Here is a 23,286-nt window from a genome sequence, read left to right as displayed (position 1 = left end):
ACTTTTCCTGCATAGATCAAATTACACAAGTAGGATGGAGCCAGATGAAGGAGAATTTGCAAACTGCATGGTATTCCCCAACGGTGCCATCTTGCAGTGGGCAGAGAGTAAATGCTGGCTCCTGGTAGATTGCCCAGGGGGGCAGCAAACCCTGTCATACTGAAATAGATGAGATGATACTTGGTGTGACATTTAAATGCAAAGTTGCAGGCAGACAGCAAATGATTAGGCTTTTGAAAGCATCATCTATATTTATTGCTTCGGTTTGTGGTGTTTGTTTGTAGATAAGCTCATCTGCTTGAGTTTTTAAATGCAATTTCTAGGGCACATAAAAGCTCTTTGCCTAAAATGTGGCATGGAGGAGAAAGCTGCATGGAGATGTTACACCTAGGAGTAGTGAGTTAAGTCAGCTTTTTACTTCAGGCAGGTCATAAAGCAGTTTTTGTTAAAAAAATAATTTAAAAACTCATCTTCTCTGAAGTTTGCAAACCCAAAGTACTTCAGGGCAGGCTGTAAACAGGCAGCAGAGTTGTATTGCAGAACTAGTACTGAAGGAAGCATCAGAAAATCAAAGTATTGGTTTTCTATTGCTAACGTAAATTCCACCAATAAACAAAATGTTGAGGTAGGAGTGTCTTGGAGACCTCTGGGTTTTTCTTCCTAGTGAAAGTAGTTCTTGCTAAGGGCAGACAAAGCAAATATAATCATGGTACAGAAGAAAAGGATGCTGTGGCACAGGGGTGGAAGGACAGTTTCTCACCTGAGCAGTGCATGCCAACACCCTCCATCTGCAGATCCCTGGCTTCAAAAGCATTTGCCAGAGCTGAGGCTGCAGCCAGAATAAATCACCTGGAAGGGATTTGCCCCCAACCAACCCTTCCAGGCCAACAGGTATGATGGGTGTGTGGTGCTCTCAGACAAGTGGCTTTGCCATTACCATCCCAGGCAAGTGCCTTGAATCTCAGCTCAATCCCCTGCTGCAATTCCACTGACTTGATATTTTTGTTGTTTTGCAGCTGTAATTTTTGGCTCTTAACCACAATGTATTTGGTGTGTGCATGGATTGCTGTCTGGAGGCTGGATGCTGTGGTCTCCCTGCTGGAAATCCACCCGCACTCCCACCAAAATGGGAACTGGACAGAAATTTTCTTCACCTCTTTGCCACCTGCCCAGTGAGTTACAGCAATAAATATGTGCCTTGTTTGCCATAAAATGTCCCTGCTTGATCCTGCACTTTGTGTATTATCACGCAGGGGCAAGAATTCCTCTGCTGGGATGTGCTGCTCCTGTGCCACCCTCCCCTCCCAACAGCAGAATGGAAGTGCTTGAAGTTTCTCTTACACTTGATTCACATAAACACATTTTTTATTTTCCAGTCCACATGAAAACCATGGGACTGGCAGAGTCTCTCTTCCATGCTGTTGGCTGTCAAGGATTATTCAAATTATTCAGTGAATTTTTTGAAATAATTTTAATTGATTTGATACAGGAGAGGTTGATTTCCCTATACATTTCCTGTGTTTTCCCTATCTTTTGGAAAAATATTTGATGTCAAAGTGAGGATAAACTTGGGAAAGGCCAATTAGGCAAAAATGCACCCGAAGTGCTTCATTGAGGAACTGTGAGCCATGGCCTTAAGCTGGAAAAAATAGCAGGAGAGAATGTACAAAGTCTGGGGAGTCACTTCTGGTGACAGTGCAGATCTGGGGTGTACACATCATGCTAAAATAAACAGGTTGTGCAGGGAAATTTGAAAAGACAAAGCACATTTTTTTTCTGTTGACCGTATTTTTCAGAAAATTTCCCTTCCGGAAGTAGTACTAGAGTCAGTGAAGCTTCTTATTTAAAAACTGCAAACATAATGCAGGTTAGTAGCATTTTCCTATCTCTGCCCTCCCCCCTCCCTCCCTAGTTGTGTGTTCATTGCTTTTTTGGGGAATTGGTGAAATCGTAATTGCTAGGAAGCCTCATTCGTTTTCTTATCTTTGAGTGGTTTCCCGATGACTGGGGTCACCCTGACACTGGTTTCAGAAAATTTAGGTAGAAAAAATCCTTAGCTGAAGGTCTTGGTTTCTGCCATGACTCTTTGAGGCACTCACTGCCATTCACCCTGGCCAAGGCTGAGGCCTGAGAGCCTTTGCCATGGAGAACCAGAGCTGGGGGATGGATATTGGACTCTGTCCTTTTCTGTGCAGATACCCACACTCCTCAGGTGCTGTTGGAGGTGTGCGACATCAAGTGAGGGCTCAGCTGCACCATCCTCAGGGGAAAAGCCCTGGCCCATCATGCTCAGCCAGCCCCAGGCCCTGCCTACACAAGCCAGGTCTGCTGGCACTCCTCCCCTGTCAACTTCTCCTTATCCCTGCAAAATAAAGGAATTCCTGCACCCTGGAAGAGAAGGAAGACAACATGCAATGTTCTTAGGCTCATTTGAGCATCTGCCAAAGGGAATGTCCTGATGTTACAGAAATTAATTTTCTTTAATGGCTGTTTAAAGATTTTTCCTCTGAAAATTGTGCTTTGGTCATACACTGTTTGCTGAGGAGGGTCAGCCCATTGCTGCTGATTGAAAGGATTTAAAGAACTGCATGTCCAGCTTCTGCTTGTGGACTCCTACCAAGAATTCAAGGTAGCCCCTGACTTGCTCACAAAGAAACAGGGATCCAGAAATTCCTTCCCTCAGCTGCATGGCTTTGGAAGCAGCAAGGCACAGTTTGTGCAACCTCAGGACTCTGATGATCAGGCTCTTTGCATTTTGCAGCAGGCCACCCCCATGGCTTTCCACTGTCCCTCCCCTTGAGAAGCAGGTTCCCTGGGGCTGCCAAGCTGCAGGGCTGCTGCCACCCCAAGGAAAAGAGCTTAGAGCAGGGCAGGTGAAGCTCAGCATCCACACTAAATCTCTGAGACACTTATGCTCCATTTTCCCGTTTGCAGACACTGCCATGAAGAATCAGAACATAACTCCCTGAGCAGAATTCATCCATTCATCTGGTTAGAGATGGGCCTTTGCTTTATTCTGAAGCAAGGGAAAATTCTGTCTTTGAACAGCCAGAGTTAGGTTACCTTGTAGAGAAAGTAGTAAAAGTTCTCTTTGAAGCTTGTCAATTTTGGGTAGATTTGGAGACAGCAATGAACACACTTTCAACCAAAGTGACACCCATCACTGCTGACCTTGCCAGAGATGGACAGCAAACTGTATTCCCCACAGCTATTCCAGAGAATCTGCAACTTGTCCCACACAACATGCAAAATAATATCACAACTTTATTTTCACTTTAAAAGCATAAAATACATCAAAATTTAACGGTGTGGCATTCATTTAAATTCTTTCAAATTATGGTGATTCTTAGCCCAGGCACAGAAATATGGAGAAAGGTAAGTTGAGAAGTCTCACGGTTTTAGACTCTGGCTAAAATTGTTACAAAGTTTCAGTAGAACAAGATAGGAAGGAACTACATTTTCAGCCACCTACACTGAGCTCTATCAAGGCAGGCAGTGTACAATGGATCAGGTTGGGCTGTCTGTAGTACATAATTACTTGGCATTCTAATGAACATAGGAGCCTAAGGAACTGACACTGCATTTCATGATCTCAGAGCACTGATCAATGTTCTTCTTTATCCTGTAGAATGTCTCCACATACTCAGAACGGCCCAGAAGTTCCACAAAATCTTCATCGTGAGTTATCACCAGCAGCTGAAAGTTGCGTTGGTGTAAGCGGCTCTTTATTATCCTGCAAAGAGAAATATCCAGTGTGCATTTCCCTACAGCCCAGGCCAGCATCACAGAACTTGCCAATACACAGCACTAAAATATTTCAATATTGATAACGAATGATATGAACCATCGAGTAATCTAATGCTGATTATCCACTCTTTTTAACCACATAAAAAAACCCCTGAAATTATATAAGAAATACCTTTTTCAGATAGAGATGGAATCTGAAGCTACTCACAACAAAGACATGCCAGCTTAAAATATAATGCCAAATGGGTATTGAAAAATATCCACTGTTAAGCACCACAAGGAGAGCTCACTTACTCCACCAGGGCATGTGCCAGGGATTCGATGTTTTCTCGGTCCAGGTTGGTTGTAGGCTCGTCCAGGGCCAGAATGCCACAGTTGATACAGAATGTTTCTGCTAGAGCAAGGCGAATGATGAGAGAAGCAAGCACCTGAGGGAAAGGAAAAACCACAAAAATCTCAGGCTTCAAACTGTTTAAAGAGGATCTACACAAAACAACTTGTTTTTAATGCCATCACAAACCGTGACTGAAGTTTACAGAACAACATGCTGACAGTGCACAAAATGACAGTAACTAACTACTTGCTGAAAAACTACATTGAAACTTCTAGTTTGAATTCAAAGATTGACTCTACAAAGAGGCACTCAAAATTCAGAAGACACTGCAAGTAAGGATTCTGATCTGAGGTAAAGCTGCTATGACACTGCCATTTGCATTACCCCAACACTCTGCTCAAGCCCACCCCACTGCAGCAGGTGGAAATTTGTCTGCATATTACTGAGTTACTGAACTCTTGACTTCTTACTATAATGGAAGACAGTAGGATTTACTACCTTCTGTGTTAGCTTTGCATCAAATGATGCGTAATCATATTTACAAGATCTCCTGAACCACTAAAAACTACAGAACGCTCAATGGAAACTGCGCTGCCAAAAATATTTTCCAATTATCATGAGTGCTGGCACCACATTTCATCATCAAAGAATTCTCAGAACTTCAGCTAAGAAACTTGTTCAAGTTTCATTCTCACTTACATAGGACTCTAACGCAACATCCTAAAGCACCCCAGGAGAGGACACATTTAATAGAACAGACAGGTGGAAAGAACCCTCAGCATGTGTGGGTGTGGTTAACGGTGATGAACTCTGACCACAGGTCACAGCTGTGTGTCACCAGGCAGCTCTCCAGTGTGTTACTGAAGAGGAATGGACAGCTCACAGAGCTGCAAGCTGACAGCACAGGAGGAAATGCAATGCCTGGAAGTACGGCTGGGTGTGATATTGGTGTGACATGAACTGAAAGGCTGCAGTCAGCAGCAGGTGAAAGCAACATAATTTGGTGGAAGAGAGATCCTATCAACTTAGAAGTAGATGCAGGTGCAAAAAGACCCATGGCTCACAAAGAAAAAAGAAAGAGGAAGCAAGTTGATAGACCTGAAGCTGAGGTAACCTCAGTGGTAACCAGGAAGACACAAAACAGGAGGACTTGAACCTTAGGACAGAGGAAGTCAAACCCTTCACTCCTGCAGGGCACCAGCCCAGTGCCCATCTGAAACAATGGATTTTGGCAGCCCAAAGCAGGGGTCAGATGCTGAGTCACACATTGTGTGTGTAACACCCAGAAAGTGAAGGGAAGTTGTACACAATAATAAATTAGAGCTGGAGCTGCCTGTGCTTTGTCACTTGACTCCCCTGCATTGATGTGAGTCAGGTTTCAGCATCCTTGTTGCTGTGTACTGAAGACAAAGCCATTACCTTTTGCCCAGCACTGCACCTTCCTCTCATATCCAGTGCTGTATCTCCCTTCACCATCACCACCCTGTAATTGTAATTTCTTCTTTTGTCAGTGGCTGAGGCATTCTCATCTGCATCAGAGCGGATTTCTATATATTCAATATCTGAAAATGGGAAGGAGACAGCTCATACATTATCAAAAATCTTGAAAGGTATCATAGGATTAGTGGGAGATGAGAGGTATAATATGTAGTAACAATAAAAATTCCATTCAGAACTCCCACTGATAGATCCATCTTGGAAAATACCTTTTCCAAAATGGAAGGAATGAACTCATGCACTGTCCTGTGACAAAAAAACCTAACCTTCGGAAAACACAGAAAAGTGAAAATTAACTCTATTTATCCTGCATGTTACTACATAATGTGCAATAAAAAGATTACAGTGGTGAAGAACAGATACAGCCTTTAGAATGGAACCAGCTATTTCTCATTTTGCCAACAAACACTTTTCCTTATGCAGTGCCCAATATCAAACAGATCCGTTTGGGTAAAACTTTAAAATATATTATTACATACCTTGTCCTCTGTAAATGCTTCGCCACAGGTCCCGAATTATTTTGTTAATTTCTTCCATTTTCATGCTATGAAATGTCATTATTGCTCTAAAAACAGCAAAAAATACAAACTGTTAGAGAGGCAACCATGGACTGCTATGGACTGCTAGGGGCTTTAAGGCAGGTGGCAGGTCCCTTTCCATTCCCTTCATACTTTCACTAAAAATAGAGAAAATACTAATTCATTTTGGACAGAGAAGTACCTAAAGAATAACAACATGCCATTGTGTAAATAATTCTGTGCTCACAAACAGCTCAGTTCTAAGAAATAGGAAAGTAATGACAACAAATATATTTGCAGTTACTCAAGGGAGAATGACTTTACCTGACTTTTTAAGAGATTTATGATTTATGTGTGAGGTTTATTTTCAGCTTTCCAGAACAGGAGTGTTATTCTGACACAGTCTGCCAACAGGGCAAACAACAGCAGGAAAGGAGAACCTGAAGTCTCCTCAGAGCAGAGAATTTCATCTGAGAATATAATTTGTAATTCTCCAAACAGGCATTATGACAAGAAATACTTTTCAGCAGCAAGAGTAACAGAGGATATCATTAATAACTTTTAATTTAATTTCTGTGGTTAACACAGTAGTGTGAGTTTAGTTTATTAACAGAGGAAATCTTACAAAACACTCGGAAAAGGACAGGACAGAGCATTTCTAACTTGTCTTTTTACAGAAAAGTTACTCTGTAATGAAAGAAATGCTCACTTGCTTTATGGCAATGTCTTCTTTCAAAAAATATAGTGGAAATAAAATATCCTTCTGAAATGGACTTTTACACATGCTTTTTCTACCTTGCCTTTCCACCTGTTCTGGGGAATACTGAGGTATCAACTCTGATAGGTTTTGTTAAGTGAAAATGAAGCATTTTCAACTATTTGCTTAGGCCCAAGAATGCATTCCTCATCAATATTTATCATAAATCTCTAAATAGAGTCAATAAATATCATCTGATAGCATGGAACACCAAAAATGCTGGTTTTCCCAGCCCCAGATACAGCTCTGGCCATTAGAGTTAGCATTTTGCCTTGCTGATTTTTCAGGCGATTACCGCTAAGTGATGCTTATCTATTTTTCTTGAAATTACAAGACTGTTTTCCTGTTTAGCCTTAAATAGAAACAATAGATGATTTGATACCATACAAGAAAATTCTAAAAAGGAAATTCTTGGAGTGCATTTCCATTACAACTGAAAGGGAAGACTTATACACGCTCTGAATAACTTAGATCTTCACAAAGATTTTGGATTAGCTTACATTTTAATATCATGTTCACTTTGTTTAATATTATTATCAAACCAGCTTAGAACAGGGTTCCTCTAGAATGTCCTTTCAACTTAGAAAGTTCTCATTTATTTTGTTTCTTGACCATTATGCTGTATCCTCAACCATGTAATTACTGTTTTGTGTTCCTTTTTTCCAGCACTAGCAAACCCTTTTCAAGAGAAGGCCAAAATTCCATACTTTATTCAAGACATGGGTGTATTGAGAATTCCTACAGTGGCCAAAATATTTATCTTTCTTTCTCTTTTTTCATTTCTAATACCTATCTTTTTGCCACTGAGCACCAATTTTCTATTTCCTAAAATGTATCCACTGATTCCAAAATCCTCTCCCACTGTCCATCAAGTTGTTCATTGCTATTCCATCATGATAACCAACCAAACAGGGTTTTTAGGGAGCCACATGTTTTATTTTGTATATGGTTACCAATTTTGAGATGCTCTTTTTGCCCAGTCAGTCCAAGACTAGCTAACAAGCTTCCAGAGGAAACAGAAACAAGAGCAAACTTGCTACACTTTCCATCAAATGCCAGATATGTTTCTTATGACCTTATTTTCTTTAATATAAGCACAAAACCACCCACACTGGAAAAGGGCAAAAAAATCCTCTACATTGTAATGTTCTTTAAAACACAATTATTTACCTGAGCAAATGCCATAGGAAACAAGAAATTTACCTGGCATATCTTACTCATGGTAAGATATGACCAGAAGATGCTAAAATGTATTGCTATAGAAATGGAAGTAGAAGGGCTCAGGTTAAAAATGAAGGATTTAAACATCAATCTCACCTTGCCTTATCTCTCTCCTACTGCAGTACTGCAAATATAAGTCCTAAAATGTACAATCAAAACTCCAAATAAGGCTTTCAGAGAATTGGGAATACAAATATCAGACTTACCTATGACAGTATTAAATTCCAATTATTACCATCAAAGCATTTAATATGTGTATATTATAGACATTACCTTACAAATTTCCTACATCATACCAATCCTGTGCAGCTTCCAGTATAGTTTCATTCATTTACTTAGGAAGTTATACCTTATGTTTTCTCAATATTTAAATGTCAGAATATATGAAGAGAAATGATGTGTCTCAAGGAATCATATCAATTTCCTCTAAGTCACCCTGGAAGCCTGAAATTGAAAGCTGCTTTGATGTGGAAACCCAGGGTACCGGGAATATTTCTCTGTCTGCTCTGGGGTGCCCTGACCCCCAGGGGAGCACTGACTTTGACCCTCATTCATAGAGAAAGTTTCCTAGACTTCATAATAGATTAGAATCCACAGAATTGTGAAATAGATTACAGAGAGAAGTGTAGGTGTATCACTTGGTGAGACATTTAGGTTTGGGGATTTTTAGTATGCTGTGGATGGCAGCAAGGTGTCATCCTGGGTTTCTTCTTCATGCTTCTTCTTCCTTCTTTTCCATGGGTTTGGGTGGCATTTTGTAATTGGGCAGAAAAGTTCACATTGCAGCTGTTTGGGATCAGTTATTGGGTTAAAAGGGGAAATAATCCAGGTGTCAGTTCTTAATTGGACAGTTTAGTCTTAAAAAACCTTGGAACAAGGGATTGTTGGCCATTTTGTGCCTTCTGATGAAAAGCTGATGAACTCACAGTAGCGAGACTGTTTTACTGATAAGAAATAATAAACACCTGAGTGTGAACATGAATTAATGTCTCAAGTGCCTTCAACACAGACCCAGAGAAACCCAACAACTGGGACCCCCACACTTCTGCATCAAGGTTATCAATACCAATGAAGATGAAAACAATTAAGAATCACCCTCATTGGACAACACTTACTTATCAAGAGCCTTGTAATAGAGGTCCAGATCTTTGTTCACCAGCTCTGTGGTTCTCATGACAATCATCATGTCCCTGTATTTCTCCTCTGCATCTCTGAACTGGGGCTCTCGGAGCTCCTTCCTGAAGCGAACGATCTCCTCCTCAAAGCCCCGCTGCCGGCCAAGGGCCACGTGGTGGTTCCTCTTCAGGGATTCTATCTTCTCCTCCAAATGCTTCTGCTCACTGTCAAACCACAATTGATACACTTGTATTTTGTGTTTAGTGTTTCCATTTTTTAATCAGAGCTCTAATTTTGAGTTTATGTTGGACAACAGCTCATTGTATCGTATCTATAAAGTGTGTAACAGTTAAAATTATAGCACTAATGCCACTGAAATGAAGACATTTTTGAAATACAAATAGTTTAAATTTGTTAAGTTTTAAGTTGTCAAGTTCAAATGCTAAAGTGCTACATGTATAAACAAAAAAAATTAATTTTATAGATGCATACTGAACAAAATAAGATTAATTACTGGGTAAGCTCTAGCATGCTAAATAAATATTTCACATGCAAGAACCAGCAAAGGGCTAATTACTTTTCAAAAAGGTGTTTATTATCTAAGCAATTATTACTAAACTATTGAAGTAAACATAAAATTTGCTGCTGGGAACTAAGTGAGCAGACTGAAATTAAAAACTAAGTACTCTCATCCAGAAGCATGAATTATTTAAATGTGGATTTCTCAGTAAGCATCATGAAAAGGATTGGATTGGATCAGGTATGAGCAGATATCTCTATTTCTAGCCAGAAGCACTGTATAATTTCAGAGTCATTCACACTGTGGTCACAGGGATATGAACCAAACACAGCTGTGAAGGAGAAAGTGGCCTGCATGAATGGGGTGAGGAGAGGATCAGACACCCTAAAACACAGTGAAGTGACTACAACATCCAGATGTTCTATGAATTCTTGTGCAAAGCACACCATTCTGTTCTGAAGGTGCTTACTTTTTCATCTGGGGGACTTTCATTTCTCCCATCTCCTTCATAAGTTTTTTTATGTCATCTTCAACTTCTTTTAGCTCCTCATTCCGCTTCCTCAAGGTGAGATTATCCTCCAGCCACCTCTCCTGGATCTAGCTCCAAAGAAACAAGAAATTGTATAAGGTTTCAGTATGTTGGTTATCAATTACAATGTATCAGTTCTGCACAACTCTGAAACGTGCTGCAAGCATAAAACAATTGAAAACAACAAAAATTATCACAAGGAGAACTTAGACTGTCCTAAAAATTGTGCAAAATGGAAATCAGCAGTATTATTTAATCTTTCAAACTGGAATAACACTTAGCAGTGTTTACTGTCACAAGTGAACACAAGACTGATTCTTTTTAAGAATATTAATCCATGTTTCAACCATGGATTTCTGGACGAGTAATTTTCACCAAGGACAGATTTAACTAAGTCCCTTATTGAAGTTCTACATCAGTAGACAGTAACTGAGAGAGTAGAATGGGGAAGGACATATTTCCTAGAAGGAATGTAAACTGTATTTGAAACATATACACAAGAATTCAAAGTACAGGATAAATCTGGAATAGCAGGCAACTTTTGGTACCTGCAGTTTGTACTTTACTTATAAAGGCATGTATCCTCCACATAAAGACACTCCTGAAAATGCTGACTACTATCCCACCAGACTTAACTCTTAGAAATACCATCAGATGATAGTCAGAGATAAATGGTTTTTAAATTTCCACATACAAATCTCAAGACTATTTTCAGCCTAATGCACGTATAGCAACTATCCTGACTAACAACTGATCAAATAAACCAAAAGGAAGCTCATTTCACACCACTACAGACAAACCAGAACTAGGAATTATTTCAACTATGCCAAGTATAATTCAACAACATACCCACCTTTTGAGTGTCAATATCTTGGCGGGTCATTTCCATCTCTTTACTTATCTTTTCCTTCTGTTTCTCACAGGCAGCCAAACGAGAATTTACTTCTTCAAGTTCAGACTCCTTTTGCTAAAGAAGTATGAAGAAAATGGCATATGATTCCAAAACAAAAGTAATTTTGATGCTAACCTTTTACTGACTAAAAAAAAGATTTAGATTTTAGATTACCTTTTTATAGTCTTCTTTTCCTTGTTGAATATAGTTTTCAATTTCTTTCACGTACTTGTTTATATCTTTAACTTTCTCATTTATGTTATTCATCTGCAGAGAAAAGATACCAAATGAAATATTGTCTTCTGTCCAAGAACAGATACGCTCTGTATCAAAGATACTGGATGACACTACCACAATTCCTTATTCTAAGTCCTTTTAGTTTTCTAATAAAGCCTTCACCTTCTACAATCCCAGTACCTCTTATAAACATGAAAATGTTTCCCAAAACAAGTGAGGGCCACTTAACCTGAGAAGAACCAGTGTGTCCCTTGGCAAGGATGGGTGATGGTCATCCTTGCTGCTCCTCTTGGGTCGACTTAGGAAGGGCTTTTGAATGCCACCAGCTAATAAATATTGCCAAATGTCCCAAGAAGTCTTTTTTCAAGACTGCCAAAGGTGAATTACAATTGAGTTCATGTCCTGAGTGACATGTTCCTTTTATTCCCTAAAAGCTCTACCAATCTAAAGCACCTCCTGCTGTTATTGATGTTTCCTAAAAACAAACTCAGTACCACAGCTCCCATCCACTGAAAAACAATGTCTAATCCTATCTCACAGCTATGCCAAGAACAAACAAACCTTCTCTTGTGTTTCTTTATTACTTGCAGTCCTTTTATTCACTAGTTCCTCCTTCTCCTGCTGCAATTTGTCTAACTTTGCCTCCAAAGGAAGTACCTGTTCTTCTGCTTCCTGAAAAGTAGTCGGAAAAAGTAGTTTTTATTTTTGCATTCAGGTGAAGATCAATACTTTTTCAAGCAGTATAAAAAGTAATATGGTTGCTTATTTCTTTTTTGTGTGTATTAAAAAAAGGAAATTTGAAAATATGTATTAAAAAAATTCAAGAAATTCCCATAGATACACAACAGCAACACAGTACGAACATTTAAAAATCCATCCCATTGTCTAGGACTAGAGACAATATTAAGTATGACGAGATTATTATTTTTTATTTCAAGGCCAGCAAAACTAAGGGTTAAACAACTGAGAGTATTTGTCACCTTGATCTCTCTGCATAAGGACTGAACCTCAGTGGTTAACTCCACAGTCTGCTCCTCCAGCTGCCGCCGCCGCTGCATGCTGCTGACAATCTGCAGCTTCTCTGCCTTGAGCTCATTCACTGCACTCTTCAGCTGCTGGATCTGGCTTTGCTGGTCCTGCTTGTGTTTCTGATTTAACTCAATTTTACTGGTAACTGCAGATGAAAACAGAGTCAATCTGTTATCAAAACCATTGTTGTAATCCTTGTGAAAACTCATCCCTAAATGAAGATGGTGCGACTCCAAAAACCAGTAACAACAAACTAGGAGAATAGAATTATTTAAGAACATAAAAGAAGTAAACTAAAATTTTAAGGGCGAGAATTTTGGAACATTACATTTAGTAAAAAGTGAAATAACAGGTTTGTAGGACCTACCTGTATCCCACAGCTGTTTTTTCTCTTGTTTTTCTCTGCTTACTTGAAGCACAGTCCTACTTAAATTGACACCTAGCAGCTTAGCCTCCTGCTGAGCAATTTTTCGTTCCACATCCCTGATATCAGTCTGAAAGCATGAGGAGAAGAACCATTACTACTGAATTAGTCTTTAACAATGTATTTTTTCACCTCTGGCACATAAGAACAAGCTCAGGGCTTGAGGCAATCAAGAGCTTCCAATTTCCTTCCCTTGTAGAACAATGTCACATCATTAGCAGCAGGGTTATGTCAGCTGCTAGGAACTGGAATTCCCAATTGTGGATGGAATCAGACAATAAGGATGCACAAGCCTTTAACATCCCCAGCCCAGTTCAGGACAGTTCCATGTGCAATCTGTCCCTGCAACACTGGAATTGTTGGAGCCTCAGGAGCTGCTGACATCTCCACCTTGTGAAATGCTCTCAGGCCTTTGCCTGGCCCCAGGTTCCCTAAGAGCTCCTCTGAAGGTTCTCAGTCAAGCAAAGATTTCATGTTGGTAATAGAGCCATGAAGACTGCTAAAAATTGTCTCCCATGCCAGGATAATAAAAAGTTCAGGATTTATCTTTCCCTTTACCATATATTCAGATGGCACAGAACCAGGAAACACATGTGAGATGCTGGGAATACAGAGACCTATAATGACTATGAGGACTAAAAACTCTTAGGTGTACTCATGGTTGTGCTCAGTTCTGGATTACATCTCCTTTTTCAGTTCATATAGCACAGAATTGAATCAGAACTCAAGGGACTTTGTGGTGCTCAAAAAAAACTTTTGTAAATCAAAGTTTTATTAGTACAAGATCATTTAGGTTATACTGCCTCTGGAGGCATTTTAAAATAAGGACCTCAAAGTTATGTCCTATTACTGAATAACTACATATTTAAATGCAAAGGAATATAATTTTATGTATTAAAAAAAAAGTTACCAAAGCGTACCTGATACCTTTCCATCAGAGTTATATCCTGTAAACGTGCTTTGGCACCTTCTTCCTCAGACAAAGCTGTCTGGAGAAGTGATTCCTGTTCTTCTATCTCACCCTTCAGGCCTGTTAAATCTCTGTTTGCATTCTGGATCTTGTTCCTCAGGTCTGGAATTTCCTTATCTTGGAGTTCAACTACAGTTCGCCTAAGACAAAATATAAATCCCTAAAATTTCCTTGGTCAGAAAAAACAGCATAGATTGAAGACATTCAAGATCACAAAATCTGTGATGTTATTTAGTAGTGGAAGACTAAATTTAGCTAAAATAGTACCTCCTTAACCTTGCCCACATTTAAGCTTATTACATACCCAGCCAAGGTAATACATCCCTCATTTTAGGTGAGATAACACAAACAAGCAAACAAAATCTCTTTTGGTTTTTAACTTCATTACAGCAAGTGCTCAGAAGCACTGAACAAGAGTGCCCTCTTGTGAAGGACAGCTCTACCCTCATCCATCCTCAAATTCTCTCACAGTATTTCTCCCAACAATGACATTTTGAAATTCATTAACCAGCCCTAGAATAAAGCCTCCTTGATGTCTGCATAGTTTTTTACAATCAAACCCCACACATTTAAGAGAAAACAGCCTGTAACCATGTGGTTCCCTAAGCACTTTACCTCAGGGGTTTCAGACTCATCATTTCATCACGTTTTTTCTCTTTTCTTTTAAGCTCAGACTCTGTGGACTTCAGTTTGTCTGGGGCCAGGCGCAGTTTGGACTGCAGATCACTGATGACATCCTGCAGCTCAGCCTCTGTCTGAAAAACTCTTTGGCAAACTGGACAACAAGACTGGTTCTCCTCTGTCAGCTGTGTAATGAACTGTGAATAAACTGCAGTGGCTCCAGCAAGCACAGCTGGGTGAAAAACAAGCAGAACACTTATGTTGAATAAACAGTGAATAATCAGCTAAATTAGTGCTTCAGAGAAAAAAAATCAAGCTACACACAAATTTACCTCGCTGTTTGGAACTTTTTTCAATTTCATCTTGAAGTTTGTTCAGGTCACTGTCAAAATCTTGACTTCCACAAACATCAAAAAGTTTTGCTTCATGACTGGACAACTGGGTTTCTTTTTTCTTTAGCTCATTACTGGCATAAGTTTTATCATATTCTACTGATGCCAGTCTCTTGCTGAAATATTAATGCAGAAACACTTTTACTACCTAAACACAAAGATTTAGACTGTTTAAGCAAAACCAAAAGCCATGGAAAGGTAATTTGAAATTGGAATTGGAGAACTATTCATCAGTTCTTTTTTATTGATTTTTCATGCAGTCTATAGCATATACCTTTTATTCATCCAAGTACAGCACAGGTGTTTAATTTTAAATCCCTTTTGTTTTCTAGATGATTACTGATTAGAAACTTCCTACTCTTTCTAATCAAATGAAACCAAGAACAGGTAATCACACATGAATTTGTGATATTGTCACTAACCACTCATAACAACAACAACAACAACAACAACAACAACAACAACAACAACTCTGACTTATCAGAAAATCAGAAGACCAGCAATTTCCAGCCCCAGGCACATTCATTCAGCTAGAATTACTACAAACAACTAAGGATGTTCCAGATCACTATTTTGCTATCTGCTTTTAGTGCTTTCTTTGACACACTACAAATATTGTGATTTTATTAACCAGTACAAACTGTATCAGCTCTGTATCACAGGAATGTTTTCTCTGATTTTGCAGATACCTAAATAACACTAATAAATTAAAGTAAAAAGTATTTTGAACATATGAAACTTTCCAACATTTAAATTTGTAATTACATAAAAACTTGTGAAGAAATAATCTATTAAATTAATACCTACTTCAGATTAGCAAGAGTATCCCTTGTCTGATTAATCTTTTTATTTTTACCATGAAGCCAGTCTTCAAGTTGTTTTTTATTGGGAAAGTATCCCAGCAGTGATGTTAGTTCCTCAGAATGTCTTGACTTTACTTTTCTGATCTGATCTTCTTTCTCTGCCTGGGGAAATGAAGTATTTCAAATGAAATTTTCCTATCTTCAGGTTTATAGCCATCAATGCATTTATTAAGCTAATAGTTTCTATCAAGTCAGACAGAAGCTATACATTTGATTGTTGATAAATACACAAATACACTGAAAAACACACAAATGTTGGAGGCACTGTATCAATTCCATGTCTCTCTCTCATGAGATATTGATAAAAACATTACTTTGTCTTTCTTCAGCATCTCCAATTGGGTAATGGTTGTGGTGTGCAGATTCAACTGCTCCATCTCTTGATCCAACCTCCTAAGAGCTCTGTCCAGGTTTATTTTCTCATTTTGCAGAGTCTGTACTTCCTGTTCCAGTGTTTCTATATTGCTGTTCCTCTCAGCCTTCTCCAGATCATGTTCCTATACAAAAAAGAAAAGCCCAGGAGACACAATAATTCCAAAAATCAATAAATACTAGCTAAAGGAAACAGAAGAAACCTCTTCAGCTGCCTGGCAGCAGCATCAGTAGCTGTTACAGGAATGATACAAGATTTGTAAAGAATAAATGCAAAAGGACAAAGGCTGTGACTGGTGTGGGGCAAGAAAAGCCCCAGGAAGATACTGGATGCAGTCCTGGAATGCAGCACTGCCCCAGCTTGCTCATGCTTTTACCAGAAGCTCACTCATACTTAGTTTGATTGTCTTTATTTTAGTATCTACTGTATATTAAGTTTGGAATTACCCTAGTGAGGAGGTTAGAAAAAACACTGTCAAGCAGAATTCATACACTGCTAACAAACATAAAATATTTGGCTCCAAAGGCATAACCAGCTGTTCAGCTGTAACATAAAATGCTTGTAACCTTACTTCATCAGATAAAAGACTTATAACCAACTAGTCCATCTCACAGGCAAGATATCTCCAAAAATGTAGGTAGTGTGGAACTTTAAATTCAAAGTTTCTGGCCCAATAGTTTGAGAGTAACCAATCTCCTACTTGCCAGCTGTGCTATTGCCCTGTTTACAACTCACCAAGCAGAAGCCGCCATTCTATGTGTGGACTGCACAAAAACAAGGCAGTGAACAGACCCTGCCCCAAAGGGTGCCCTACCTGAACAGACAAAGCATAAAGGGTATTAAAAGGGCAGAAACACAACTGAAAGAGTAAACATCAAAGGGGGGGGGTGTTATAAGTTTTGGTATATTTTTTTAATGATAAAGCCACAAGCTTTTACTTCAAGCTTCTATAACTTCTTCAGTTACACACTAACTTACCATTTTGCCAATCTCCTCATCCAGCTCGCTAATCCTGTCTGAAAATCCCTCCAACTGCTGCAATTCACATTTGACATTCTTCAGCTCTGCTTGTTTCTTATTTTGAATGTCTGATTTCAGGTCAATGGTTCTTTCTAATCCAGTTTTCTTGTCTCTTATTTCATCTATCTGTTTTTGTTTCATTGTTTCTTTCTGTGCAAATTCTCTCTGAAAGAAGATCAGCAATAATATATTCATTATTTTTTTACAGGAAAATATTTTAAAATACTTCTTCACACTAGTGTGCCACTATTCACCACAGTAAAACATTGAAATACTGAGAAAATTACAACTTGTCCAAAATTAACTGCTGAAATGTTTCTGATAGCAAAATGCAGATGCACCATACCAGCAGCACTCTGTGACAGCAAGTCCATTTTGAACATGACTTCAACAAAAGCTGTTTATTTTTAAACCAGCTGCCCACTGTAATTCTTCCTCAGGTTTTTGAGCTTATCAGTGATGCACCTGCATGAGGACTGCTAGAAGAACCTCTCTGATGAACTGTCTGCTCAATAGCCTTGGTGATCACTCATAATTCCAAAATTTCCATTGAAAGATGCAGATGACAAATTACCAAGAATTCTAAAAAAACCCAGCTTCAGCTCCCCCCCCACCAACACTTTCTCCCAGCACCATAAAGACCCACATGGACCAATAAAACACCAATGGCCCATACAAATGACACAACTTAAACAAGAAAATTCTCACCATCATACGATTTGCAGCTTCTGTGTCCCTGTCCTGCCTGTCCTTCACCAGCCTGTGAAAACTGGCAATGTGCCTGTCAGTGAAAGGGGCTCTCTCAAAGCCATCCAACTCCAGCTGTGCTGCCAGAGACTGAATTAAGGAATCCCTGGTCACAATGTGCTCCTGGTGACGATCTGCCTGCAGTTGAAGACGACCTCCACAAAAAGAAAAAGTGACATAAATGTTGAAAAACTGAGGCAGGAGACACGCTGAGGATTCAAAGCCAGTTGAAATCCTTTGAAACCTTGAAGTATTTTTCAACAACACAAAAAGAATAAAAAGCTATAGGTTGAGATTTATATTTCAGGTAACTAAATTTTTATGAATTAAATAAATCAATAATTCAAAAGTAAGCCCCTAAAATCATTAAATAATTCTGATAAAAAAAACAAAGCCCAAATGTATTTTATGAAAGCATGTATTCTGTGACTCAATACTACAGCTTTGCTGAAATTCCCATAACCCATCAAAAAAGGATACACAATTGAAAGAACATTAACTTCAAGCCCTCTGACTCGTCCCCAGTCTCCACATGAGACATGGACAATGCCAGGCATTCAGCTTTCATGCTTTTTCTCTGTTATATGACAAAATGTACTTCATGTTGTAATTATAGCTCAGAAAAAATGCCTGTTAGAAACTCCAGGAGAAAAACACCTAAACTTGTCCACCAGCAGGACTCTCCCATCCCACTGTGCAGGTGAACCTGAACTAACACACATTTGAGGAACTTTGTCCAGTTCAGATCACTTCAATTATCAGTAGCTCCATTTCAGATTTAATGACATTAGAAACCACACAGGACTATAGATGAAGTGTGAATTACCTCGTTCAACAAGCAGCTCTGATTTCTCACTGTTAAATCTCTGGCACTCTTTAGTGGCTCTATCTAAATCACGTTTACAGTCCAACAATCTCTTCTCCTTCTCCTTCACTATTCTCTGGTGGTTCTGGTATCTATCCCTTAGTTGTTCATCTGTTCCTTGAAAAACCTGTACATCACATACAAATTTGTAAATCAATTACTGATGTTTTAAAAATGTATAGTTTTTACCACAATAGAATTAAAGGAATAAGAATTTAACACCTCACATGCAGATTTTCTATAATAAGCATACAGGGGGAAATCTGCAGCAAGCAAAACAGGAAAACTGTTTTTCTTAGACTGATAAAGTAAAATAATCTAAGTTTTTTATCATAAAGCCAACCTTTTCCATCTTCTGTTGCAAATCTTGATTATCTTTTTCCATCTGCCGCTTCCTGCTCTCCAGGGCCTTCACATCATTGTCCAACCTCATTACTTTGGTGAGATTCTGCTCAACTACTGCCAGAGAGCTCTGCAAAAGAATGTAGTAAGTAAAATATCTCATCATGAATCTCATAATCAATTATTTTAAGTGCAAAACCTCCAGTTTCCTTGAATATGTTTTTAAAATAGGGAACGTTAAGTTTTGGTTTGGTTTTTGTTTTAATTATAGTTTAAAATGGTTTTAGATACCAGCTAAATTTGAGAGAGATTTTAAACTGACAAAACCCCAAAGCTGCTATAAGAATTCTGTTCTTAACCCTTCAATGACTGTTTACAGATTAGAGAAGCATCTGCCAGGTGAGTTGAGGTATGCTTGAGTCTGCTGCAGGTCAAAGGATTAGATTTAAAAGTGCAAGATTTTAACCAAGAAATTCATCCACCTTTCACTTCTTTTATTGCTTCGTATTAAAGTATTAACATAACCCTCATGGAAGTTACCTTTAGAGGCTCAAGCTGGCTCTCAATTGATATTACATTCTCCTTAGAAGCAGCCAGCTGAGCTTCTCTGTTGCTGAGATGATCCTGGATTTCCTGAGCTTTCTCTTTATTCTGTTTCAGATATTTCAGCTCTGTCTGACACTCTTTTACTTTTAAGCTTTGTTTCAGCCGTACCTGACGCAGAGCTTCGAGAGCTTTGATGTACCTTTAAAAAAAGCAAAATTTCAGCTGCTTTGGCAATACACAATACTGCTGTATGAAACAGTGTCTTAGACATTTTTATTAACATTTATGTTATGAGAATACTGTAATTAAATAAAAACTATGTAAAAAAAGTCAAGGGAAAAACCTTGTTGCTGAAAAGATCTCATCAAATTTTTGTTTCAGGGCCTTCCCTTCACTTAACGGCCAGTTGGATTCTTCTTGGTGACAGAAAATGACATTGTTAAGCACAGCTTTGGAAACACCAAGGGCGTTGATCATCTCCCGATCTATTTCAGCACACTTGGAACTCAGACTGACCTTCTCACCATGCCTGTGGAGACAAAGAAAATCCCCAAAGAAGTTACTGGCAAGTTCTTCAAAAAGTGAACTACATTTTAACAGTATAACCTCATTTTAACATGCCCATTCAAAAACAATTTAACAAGTAACAATTTTTAAGCACAAAATTACCATGCTCAACAAAGGCATTTAACACTGCCAATTTCTGAAGTCTGTTTCACATAGTAGAACTCTGAGGAACCACTAGAGGGGGCAGGACAGCTCTTGAGTTAAAGGAATGTACTTAAACAGTGGAGATGGGAGCTAAACATGGGCCAGAAAGGATGTGAAACTGAAAATGAAAAAACGTACTCCACACAATGATACTTTCAAACTGTACCCTACAATCACGGAATCATTGAATGATTTGGGTTGGAAATGTCCATGCCACCCACCTCATTCTCTCTGCCATGAGCAGGGATGCTACACACAGAATCAGGCTGCTCCAAGCCCCATCCACCCTGGCCTTGAACATTTCCAGAAAGGGGGCAGCCACAGCTTCTGTGGGGAACCTCTGCCAGTGCCTCACCACCCAATAAAGCTTTCAAATAAATACAAGTCAACAGATATAAGTATTTCTTAACACCACAGCTATCAGATGTGGGATTTTTCAATCACTTAACAGATAAAGTAATGAAACTACACGCCTTTATAATCTAAAAGCACTAGTAGCTATGTCAAAGAATACATTATGCGATCTTCTCTTATCTGATGCATAAAATAATATACCAAATCCAAACCTATCTTCATGCCAAAGTAAGAAGAAACACATGACAACTTACTTTGTTCTAGTAATGACAGATTCCAGTGTTTTAAACTCAGGTTCCTTGCTTTTCTGGGTGCAGATCATGGAGCGCTGCACAGCCACGACCTCCCCGTTGACATCTCGGAACTGTAACCGGATCTGAGCTCGCACGTCCGTTTCATTGGCAATCTTCGGCAGAAGCAAAAAAACCAGAATGAGTGGAATTCTTCTCAAGGGCCAAAGGAATGTGTGCCTCTCCAGCTGTGGGGCATGTTCTAATCACCCCCAGCTCTCTGCTTTTCTTCATTTCAGCTCAAGGCTGGCTACAATTTGAGCATCTCTGTTTTATTCACCACCTGAGTGCAGTGCAGTATTTTACTGAGGAGTAAACACACATTGCATCTAGTCACTAGGACTTACCTTTGGATCATGAACAAATGTTTTTCCTTTGGTGCCAGGAGGAAAATCACCAGTGGATATATATTTAAGACATTCAATGATAGTCTAAGAAAACAAAAGTAAGTATATAGTTATAAAGACAAATTTAGAGCAACCAAGATGGACTACAGGCAAATCCACACTAACAGCACAAACATAAATGAATCAGGTACATAAACAAAGAGAAATAACATTTTAATTTTTGAGTACCATGATACTTTGCAAAAGCAGTTTTAATCGGGATCTGGATCAATTTCCCATGAAATAATATCAACCAGTGCTCTGCAAATTCCAGGATGAAAGCAGATTTCTAATAACACTAAACAACACAATATTTATAGCAAACAGCATGACTTTTGCAATAGCATTAAATACCTTTCTGTAGAAATTATTATTCGCATGCTATGGCCTTCCAGAGCTATTTACAGATCAAATCCTAACATAAAGTGAGGCTTACCGTTTTTCCTGCACCATTTGGTCCCACCAAAATAGTTAATGGATTAAAGAAAGTGATAACTTGTTTGTCTTTATCTTCTATCCCGAAACTCCTCACTCCGAGGATGCTCATTTTTTCAATCCTCGACATTTCTGCTGAACTTCTGTCCCAAAGTCAGAGGTAAAAACACTGTAAATCCTGTAAAACAGAGCTTTGTGAAAAATCCAGTAGGCAGAAATCACAATAGATTACTGAAAACTGGCTAAACACCTATACAAGCAAGTAAAGCCTACATACTCCACACATTGATACTTTCAAACTGTACCCTACAACCACAGAACCATGGAATGATTGGATCATGGATCATATATGATTAATATATTTCAAAAGACAGCTAAGGTTCTTCAGTTACTGTTCAAGGTACAAAACATATGAAGGCAAAACCTTATTTCTTTCAGACTGAGAAATTAATCAACTCCAAGCTAAGTGCCATACTGTGTATCATGAAATCAAAACAATGGCCCGAATAACCCTTTATTCCACTTCACAAACACTATGCATGTGCCTTCAGAATTCCCCAAACACAAGAGAAGCCTCAATATTTTTTCCCCTTTGACAACCCACTGTCGTACTACTACACCCAAGTTTGCCAATGCCTGTTTCTCACAGGCACATGCAGCACCATATCCAGTACCTTGTCCCAGTTCCCACTGTGGTACTGCAACACTCAGCACCGTGCAAGCTGTGCCAATGCCTGTTTCTCACAGACCCATGCAGCACCATATCCATCACCTTGTCCCCATTCGTGGCTGTGAAGCGGAAGGCTGGAACCTCCCCAGGCCATGGGGCGGGCACAGACATCGGGCTGTGCTCGGGTGGGAGCTGCCCCGGGCACTGGGGGGCTCTGAGGGAGGCACCTTGGCCTCCAAGGTGTGTGTGTGTGGCTGCGGGGGTACTCCGGGGGTGTTCCCCATGGCCCGGGCTCGGCCCTCCCGCGGCTCCTCCGGGGGTGCCCAGTGGGGCTCGGCCCGGGCATTTCCTGCCGAGACAGAGGTGGCAGCGGGGCTTTCCCGCCCGGAGCTCCGCGCCGCGCCGGGGGTGGACATTTTCCAGGGAGCCATCCCTTCCCCTACCCGCAGCCGAGCCGAGCCGAGCTGAGCCCGCCGCGGTACCGCGCCCCCGGCCCGACCGCCCCGTTCCCCCCATGCCCGCGGTCACCTCCGCCCGCCGCCGCCGCCGCCGGCCCGCGCCCCGGCAACCCCCGCGCCCGCCCCGCCCCGGCCCCGCCATGGCGGCCCGCCCGCCGCTCGCACCGCCCCCCGCCGGCCGGGCCCGCGCAGCGCCCTGAGGGAGCTGGCCTGGCTGCGGTGGCTTCTGAAAGGAGCGATGGAGTTTTTTGAGGTGGTATCGTGGTTCGAACCCAGCTGGAAATCACAGAATCACAGAATAAGCTGAGCTGGAGGGACCCGCAAGGATCACCGAGTCCAGCCGCTGGCCCTGCGCAGCGCCGTTCAAGAGTCACAGCATCGCCCTGAGCCCTGTCCGAGCGCCTCTTCAGCTCTGTCAGGCT

General features: G+C 40.1%; 1 protein-coding gene across 1 annotated transcript; it reads right to left on the bottom strand.

Annotated features, from left to right (window-relative positions):
* Positions 1 to 3,244: 3,244 nt before the first annotated feature.
* On the bottom strand, positions 3,245 to 22,869 carry RAD50 (RAD50 double strand break repair protein). The gene is made up of 26 exons (XM_054287788.1): positions 22,850 to 22,869; positions 21,738 to 21,914; positions 21,263 to 21,346; positions 20,880 to 21,031; positions 19,904 to 20,089; positions 19,555 to 19,759; positions 19,016 to 19,144; positions 18,634 to 18,799; positions 17,769 to 17,962; positions 17,019 to 17,225; positions 15,982 to 16,164; positions 15,612 to 15,769; positions 14,745 to 14,920; positions 14,407 to 14,644; positions 13,742 to 13,931; positions 12,765 to 12,891; positions 12,349 to 12,542; positions 11,930 to 12,040; positions 11,306 to 11,398; positions 11,093 to 11,206; positions 10,180 to 10,307; positions 9,190 to 9,414; positions 6,058 to 6,143; positions 5,501 to 5,643; positions 4,042 to 4,175; positions 3,245 to 3,733 (listed from the first exon to the last, which is right to left on the bottom strand). The coding sequence occupies exons 2-26, from the start codon at positions 21,864 to 21,866 to the stop codon at positions 3,547 to 3,549; spliced, it is 3,939 nt and encodes a 1,312-aa protein (XP_054143763.1). The 5' UTR covers positions 21,867 to 21,914; positions 22,850 to 22,869; the 3' UTR covers positions 3,245 to 3,546.
* Positions 22,870 to 23,286: the final 417 nt, after the last annotated feature.

Source organism: Melozone crissalis, unplaced genomic scaffold (genome assembly GCF_028551555.1).
Source record: "Melozone crissalis strain CALT ecotype California unplaced genomic scaffold, PUWL_Pcris_2 ptg000061l_1, whole genome shotgun sequence".
NCBI classification, from domain to species: domain Eukaryota; kingdom Metazoa; phylum Chordata; class Aves; order Passeriformes; family Passerellidae; genus Melozone; species Melozone crissalis.
Note: the sequence above shows the minus strand (reverse complement) of the source record. Positions and strands in the feature narration are given on the sequence as shown.

Excerpts from the sequence above, each read along its gene's own strand:
- RAD50 (XM_054287788.1), bottom strand. The coding sequence starts at position 21,866 with ATGTCGAGGATTGAAAAAATGAGCATCCTCGGAGTGAGGAGTTTCGGG. Across the intron at positions 15,770-15,981 it reads AGATGCTGAAGAAAGACAAA|GCAGAGAAAGAAGATCAGAT; the intron begins GTAATGTTTTTA and ends TCATTTCCCCAG. Across the intron at positions 12,892-13,741 it reads CTCTGATGGAAAGGTATCAG|ACTGATATCAGGGATGTGGA; the intron begins GTACGCTTTGGT and ends TCATGCTTTCAG.